The 8,212-nt window shown below is 37.5% G+C and overlaps 1 protein-coding gene across 1 annotated transcript in view; it reads right to left on the minus strand.

Moving 5' to 3' along the window:
• Nucleotides 1–970: 970 nt before the first annotated feature.
• The window catches only part of LOC128251575 (uncharacterized), a 7,817-nt gene continuing 575 nt past the window's right edge, over nt 971–8,212 (minus strand). Inside the window, exons 2-5 of the mRNA XM_052978384.1 lie at nt 7,956–8,125; nt 5,149–7,513; nt 3,248–4,580; nt 971–2,270 (exon numbers count right to left, since the gene is read on the minus strand). Of these exons, the coding sequence (XP_052834344.1) occupies nt 2,070–2,270; nt 3,248–4,580; nt 5,149–7,513; nt 7,956–8,125 (4,069 nt within the window). The 3' untranslated portion in view covers nt 971–2,069. The remainder of the gene's footprint in view (nt 2,271–3,247; nt 4,581–5,148; nt 7,514–7,955; nt 8,126–8,212) is intronic.

The following is an 8,212-nucleotide window of genomic DNA, read 5'->3' on the forward strand; positions in this document are numbered from 1 at the left end:
GTTTCTAATTTCAAAACAAGGTTAGAAGTGAGGTTATTTCACCGTCGACTTCAGTACTTTATCGATTCTGAAAGTCAGAAAGCAAGACTGACTTCGGTGGAATTTGAACCAAGTAGGAACGATCTGAGTTAAATATTACAAAGAAACACCTTGGGGGGGGGGGGGAGACAAAAGAGTGATTCTAGGATATGACTGGTATATTATTCACGGGTTTTGAACGGAGAACACTGTGTATTACAGCCCCATCTTTCACAGCTCCAGTTTTACCCTCAATTCTCCCCATTCTCGTCAGGCACTGCCACCAGTTTGTTATCCACCCTTATCTGCCAACTATCTTCAATGATGATAATGAGGGTTTCCATTTCGAGGAGGCAGAATAAGACCCAGAAATTTCGAGAAAATTATTATTTGGTCAATTAAGTTCACTATAGATGTGAGGAAGAAAAGATGGCCACCAGCAGGATTGTATCCGAAGTTATTTATTTACTTGTCTTTCTACGAGCTCAAACATTATCATTCACTTCTGCCATTAACCAAATTAGTCAAAATGGTTTCCATTACTACAAAGATGATGACGACGACGGTGACGATGATGATGACGACAGTCATAACGAAAACCAGTGATAAAATTACAGACATTCACACCAGCTTGCAAATTGTCTTTGAAAATTATACAGTTCATATATGTATATATATGTATGTATACATACAGTCATTATATTTATGTATATACATATGAAAATACTTATAGACATATAAGTATATGTTCTACACATAAACACACACATATATGCAAATATATATATATATATATATATATATTATAAACAGTTACGCTAGAGATATGTGTGCTTGTGTGTGTATAAATATATACAAGATATACGTACATATATATATATATATATTTATTTATATATATATATATTCATTACAACAACAACAAAAATACAAAATACAAGAAAGCCATAAATAATTTGAATCTGTGCATCAAGTATATATATATATTTTTTGCTATTTTTATTATTATCATCATTATATATATTATATATTATATATTATATATCATTTAATTAGTTTTATACTGTTTCATTAAAATTCTGTGCCATATAGTCTTCAGTTATAGTTTTTGTTGTTGTTGTTTTTATAACTCCAGCGTTTTGGGTTTCTTTTTTTTTTTTTCGCTTTCGCGTTCATTTTTTCTTTTATTGTGTATATTTTTTTCATATTTGTGATCCTTTTTACATCTTGCAATGTCTGGAGTTTTTTTTTTTTTTTCTTATTTTGTTTCCAATCTTTTTTTATTGCTGGTTTTTTTTTTCTTAAATCAAATCCAAAACAACAAATAATAATAATAAAAAAAACATTGAATATTGTTAACTATTACTGTTATCATAATAGTAATAACAATAATAGTCATCATAACTGTTTCTATTATTAATATTGGTATTTTTTTTTTTTGTTTTCATTTTGTAATTTTTTTACTTTTCATATTTTTAATTTAGGGGCCGGAACTGGAGAGAAAAAAAAATAATGAAAGGAAAGGGGAAGGTGTAAAGCAGTCAACAAGGATTCTTTAAGTTAATCCTCAATAACAATGTCTGGCATAACATCAGTGCCATATACTCTGTTATCTATTGTTCAACAAGAAAATCTGTACAACGGTTCTTCAAAGTCCTATTATACATCATATATACATGCATATACATACATACATATATATATATATATATATATATATACACACACATTTATGTATATTTATACATATGTATGTATATATGTATATATATTTATACATATGTATGTATATATACATATTTATATATATTTAGTGGTGCGTTAACAGTGTTTTGTTTCAACGCAATACTGTATGTCCTACAGAAAATATCTATAGATTTTAGCAAACACTGTATGTTGTAGACAAGTGTAAATACCTTGTCATTATATACAATATGCAATGTACAATACACACACACACACACACATATATATATATATATATGAGTGTGTGTGTGTGTGTGTGTGTGTGTGTGTGTGTGTGTGTGTGTGTGTGTGTGTGTGTGCACTCATTACGTAGCCGAAACCAAAGCTTCTCGGGCTGTGTGCTGGCAGTAATTACACATTTTATAAATAGCCTCTTTCTTTTGTTGCATGGCAACGGCCTCCGTTAGCAACATGGCCGCTGATAAATTCATTCCCAATGTCGCCATCATGTATTCGCGCGTTAGCGACAGCAGTGTCTTTCCATTAATTCGGTTTTCTCGGAAAACCTAGGGAAAAAGAAAAGAAACAGAAAAGAAAATAAATAAAATAATAATAGAAACAAATTTTTTTTTTCCTTAAAATTAACCGTTGGTAGAAGTATGATAACAAAAGCAATAAACTGTAATATTAGAACGAGAAAAGTTAATAGACGTACATTGTTTTTTGATTTTTTAATAATAATAATAATAACAATAACAACAACAACAGCTGAAGTGGGAAATATGCAAGATGTGGGCTCTGTAGGGAGTGGATGTAATACCAATAGTAATTATCGTGCTTGGAAGCATCAGTGCTCAACTACCAACATGGCTCAAAAAGATTGATACAAATGTAAATCTACCAAAATCAGCATTACTTGGAATTGTATGAGTTCTCCACAAGGTTCTTGAAGAATGACCAGTAAACAAGTCACCTTAGTCAGCTGACTCTGGACAGCTGACACTTTCCATCATATCCAGCAAAATAAACTGGGAGTTTTCATCAAACAATAATAATAATGGTTTTTGATTTATACCCAAGGCCAAACATTTTGAAGGGAGATGGTCGACACCATTAATTCCAGTACTTCATTGGTACTTTATTTTATCAACCGCAGAAGGAGAAAATATGAATGTAATGAATCAGAAGAAATATTGCAAATTGTTTTTACCCCAACATTCTATCAATTCTACCAGCACTTGCCCTTTTTTCATTCAACATTATCGTTTCTAATTTTGGGACAAAGTCAGCAATTTTGAGAGTATCGATATCATTGACCCCAGTATTTTATTGGTAGATTATTTTATCAATACCAGAAAGGTGAAAAGCAAAGTTCACTCAAGCAGAATTTGAACTCAGAATGTAAAGAACAGGAAGAAACATTATGCTAAGCATCTTGGCCAATGCACTAACGACTGAACCATGTCACTACTCTCTGACTTAGTGCCGTATAAACAATGTTAAATACAAATAAATAAATAAATAAAAAGAACATCGGGCTTACCTCTGTATATTCCATGCACCCTTCTAACTGAGCAATGAACTGACAAACTTCCAGAACTGTCCATTGGTGGATGTAACGTGGAACAATTCCTTTCTTGAAGGTACAAGTACAGCCTTTCCTGATCATCTCTTCCATACTAAAATCTGTATTGTTGCTGTTGCTGTTGTTATTGTTGTTGTGACCGCTGCTGCAACTGTTGCCGCTATTATTGTTGTTGTTATTGATGGTGACGTTGGTGGTGGTATTGTTACTGTAAGTCCGTGATTTACCCAAAGGACTTATCACTGCCCCACTCACCGCAGATGCACCACTGTTGCTACTCGTCAACTCCCCATGTTTCGATACTTTCATATTGTCTACTTTGTGAAGATTACTTCCTCCATTCATACCATTCAACCGCACAGAATTCTCCGTGTGGTAGCCATGTTGTTGCTGTTGTTGTTGTTTATTGGCTAATTTCTTACAGTCTTTATTGCCGTTTAGTAATAAACCGCTGTTAACACCGTTTAACCGGAACCCAGAGTGATGGTGATTGTGATGATTATGGCTGTGGTTAATGTTACTGTTGTTGTTGTTATTGTTGTTGTAGTTAACGGTGTTGTGATTATTGTTACTATGGTTGTTGTTGTTGTTGTGATTGTTGTTGATACTGTTGTGATGGTTGGTGTTGTTACTGTGGTGGTGGTGGTGGTGGTGGTTGTGGTAGTCCATTTTCATACGTTTCGTCGACAGATCGAGGGCCTTCTCGGCATCGGACACTGACCGCTTGTGACCACTAGAATTTGTGGTTGAGGATATCGCAGACGATGATGATGTCGACGACAATGACGACGACGATGATGATGACAAGGATGACGTAGACGAAGAAGTAGAAGATACATTGCTGGACAAGGAGACATTGCCCATGCTCGGATGTCCAGTGGTAGATGTGGGGCTGTTGGTGGAGGCGGTAGTGCCACCTGCTGCTGAGCAGTGAGTTGTCGACGTTGTCGACGATGACTGTGTCGGTGTAGGGGTACCACAGGGTGTGGGTGTCGTACATGGCGTGAGGAGACCCTCAGCGGGTAGATAAGACATGGGACGGAGCAGTTCAAACATGCGTGGTGTTGTCTCCAAGGGAAAGCGTGGTGGATAGATGAGTGGTGCCACAAACTGTCCTGGGAAACTAGCCAAACGTAACGACGTTGGCGGGAAGAAGTACGGATCACGTGGTAAAAATGCCGGATGACCGTAAAGCATACAATTCTGGAACAGTGGTGGAAATCCCGGATGGATGGCATCAGCTGGTCTCAACTGGGAGAAGTATTGATCGTAGCCATTCATATTAGGAGCCCTGAAGAGAAAGACAGAAATAGTTGAGTATATGTAAATGGTTACTACAGTGATGATGTTGATTTGTGGAAAGGCATTTTCCCTGACACTCTAACTTATCAACTAACTTGTAACAAGAAATATTGTCAAGTGTTTTTAGTATGGTTACAAATAATTTGAAATGTCGATCCATGCTTTCAAAAGACATGAATATAATAGCTATACTTTCAGAATCTGATTTTAGAATTCAAGAATAAGCACTCAACGACCCGTCTGTCATAGCAGAATTGATACTGGTGCTGGTGCCACGTAAAAAGCACCTAGTACACTTTGTTGAGTGATTGGTGTTAGGAAAAAAAATCCAGCCATAGAAACCATGCCAGAACAGACAATGGAGCCTGGTGAGGACCCTTGCCATACCAGCTCCAGTCAAACTGTTCAACCCATGCTGGCATGGAAAACGGACATTTAATGATGATTAAATGAAATATTTTTAAAATAAGGAATTATATGATGAATAAATATTAAACAAACATTTGTAAAATAAATAAGAATTAAAACGAAAAAACAAATAAACTTGGTCTACTTACAGTTTGGGCGGAATGTGGCTGGCAGCGAGGAGCCTCATGAAATCACTGTATTTCCCTTTATCTTTGTCCTTGGGATCTTTACTGGGGCTTGAACACCTGACCTGTTTGCTATCATCTTTACTGTCCACAGAAACATTACTTTTCAATTTGGGAGATGTAGATGTGGAGGAGGAGAGTTTCTCTTTAATATTAGCATTGTCTCGCTGTTGTTTATCTTTTGACTGAGTTTGCATTTGGTGGTGGTGATGATGATGTTGCTGTTGTTGGTTGTTGTTATTGTTACTGTTGTTGTTGCTATTGTTGTTGTTGCTATTGTTGTTGTGGTTGTGATGGTTATGATGATTGTGATGGTTGTGGTGATGGTGATGATGGTGGTGGTGATGTTGTTGCTGCTGTTGCTGTTGTTGTCCGTCTTTCAACCCTTCCCTGCACTTATCTTTCGATGCATCTCGATGATGCACCTGAAGCGGGTACTCCCGCGCGGCCATGTCTTTTAGACCATCTCTTCGTTTCTCCTTCATGTCAGGAGAGTTATTTACGACTAACAGTCTCTGGTTATCCCCCCTTACTTCACGATAGATCTCCTGCGCGATGTTACGGTGTGATTCTTCAGTTCGCTTGTCTTGTACACCTTCGCCGTAAAGTTCGTGCGCGATATTTCGATAAGCAAGTTCTTTAGGAACCACCATATCACAACAGATATCTTTCTTACATTCCCCGTGGCACTCTCGAAGAAGTCCTTCGGATTTACCCAGGAAATGATGCTCCCGATAAATTTCTTCAGCAATATTTCTCGGAGGACTGATATGTCTGCCATATAGTTCCAACGGTGTCATCATTTTTATCTCTTTGTTGCTGCTACTATGGTCAATATGACCACCACCACTGTTACCACCATGAAGAATATTATTATTGATGATAATGCTGTTGTTGTTGGTGCAGATGCTCGGATCAAACATCATTCCCTCACGACACTCGCGATAAATCTCTTCAGCGATATTCCGAGTTGGGGGCCAGCAACCATCTTTCATGTTTGGGTCGCTAACCTCCCTGTAAATTTTCTGGGCAATACTTGGAGATTCTTTATCGTCATCAATACACCGATCTTCCCTTTTAATAAAACTATCAGGTCTATACATCATATCGCTTGTAATCACAGCTGCCTTGGCTTCCGCTTCTGCCTTTATCTTCAACGCGGCATCACACGCCTCACATTCTTCTCTCATTCGACATCGGTTCCCTTCACCAAATTCTTCCATTCTTCTCATATCGAGTTTTTCTTCGGAATCAATTGATGAGTCCATGACACCATACTCAGACTTGATTCGATGTTGCTCCTCCACGTTAGTTGCTTCCATCATGTCGGAGGGGAGGTGTCTTTCTTTCTTAATCTCTGGCGACATATTGTTCCGCGCCATTTCTGCTGCTCGCCAAGCTGCTTCTTCGCAATGTACGCCATTTTGCATCATGGCCGACACGGCAAGAGGATGAGGATGGACAAGAGGATTAACAAGAGGGTGAGGAGGTGGATGTGTAGAAGGTTTTATGTCGTCATCGTTTGATGTGACATCTACTTCAACATCTTCGTCTTCATCATCCACCTCTTCCTTATCAGCATCATCATTGTTATCATTACTATTACTGTTATCACCATTGTTATTGTTATTGTTGTTGTTATTATTATTGTTGTTGTTATTATTGTTGTTGCTGTTGTTGTTGTTGTTGCTACTGTTATTGTTGTTAATGTTTTTGTCCGCATCCTGATCGTTGTCATCATCGCCAGCATCACCGTCGCCATCACCACCAGCTCCACTTCCACTTCCACCATTAGTATTGTTGCTGTTGTTGCTATTGTCGTTGTTGTTGTTGCTGTTGTTGTTGTTGTTGTTGTTAGACTTCTTGTGATTGTTGTTGTTATCGCTACCACCATCTTCATTGGTTACTCCCACGACACCATCTTCGTCGCTGTTACAGCGTTCAGAGTCACATTTCGGGGGTTTCGTGGCACCAGCTCCATTTATGAAATCACTGTGGTGGTGTTGTTGTTGCTGCTGATGGTGGTGGTGGTGATTGTGATGACTGTGATGGTTATGATGATGATGGTGATGATGACCACCTCTTGGACCGTCGGTCACTTCATTTGGAGCCAAGTCTTCTTTCATGGCATCCTTCTCTATGGCGTCCAGTTCTAATCTGGCTCTTTTACCGCTGATATCTTCGGGCAAATAATTGCGAATGTCTGCTTGATTCGAACGTGCCATCGTCATGTTCTCATCGTTCATTAAACTATCAGAAAGACTGCTGTCGATGCTGCTGCTACTGTTATTGTTATTGAGAATATTCAATGACAAACTTTTGGCGTTTTCTGCAAAGAAAACAAAACAATAGATAAATAAATAATAGCACAATTGCAATAACAATAATAATGATAATAATAACAATAATAATAATAAGTGCAAAATCAATAATATCAATAATATATAAAAATCATTATTTGCATCTGTTATTATGTAATCCTATAACTTGTATCAGTACTAAGCAAGGATTTTGATGAGTACTTTACTTTATCGATCTCGTAACAGAGACGGTGATGTCATCATGAGTGCAAAGGTAGGTATCCACAAGACATTTTTACTCCAGGCACCATTTGACATTTCACCATCAACACATAAGTGCACAAATTCAACAGACACACAAACTTTCGCTGTGAACTCCGCCCCACCCCCCATCATATAGTTTCACAAATCATATGGACCTGAGAGTGGGGAGGAGGGAGTAGGAAAAAGAGAGGAAAAGAAAAAACTTACCAACTCCCATACAACATCCATTGATCAATGGTGTACCAAACTCCAAGATGGCGACACCTTTCTTCTGTTTGTGTAGACTATCTTCGAGTTCGTTCATTGGAACCGTTTCTTTTTCTCGTGTTGTTCTCAACAGATCGATAATATTGCTCAAACGAGATTCTCGTAACGGACTACAAAACAGGAAAAGTTTGAAAACATCTTAGTTATAAATGAACATACATAGAGTAGCAAAGAGATGGATAGGTATAGGTATATAT

The sequence above is a fragment of the Octopus bimaculoides genome, chromosome 2 (genome assembly GCF_001194135.2).
Source record: "Octopus bimaculoides isolate UCB-OBI-ISO-001 chromosome 2, ASM119413v2, whole genome shotgun sequence".
NCBI lineage: Eukaryota > Metazoa > Mollusca > Cephalopoda > Octopoda > Octopodidae > Octopus > Octopus bimaculoides.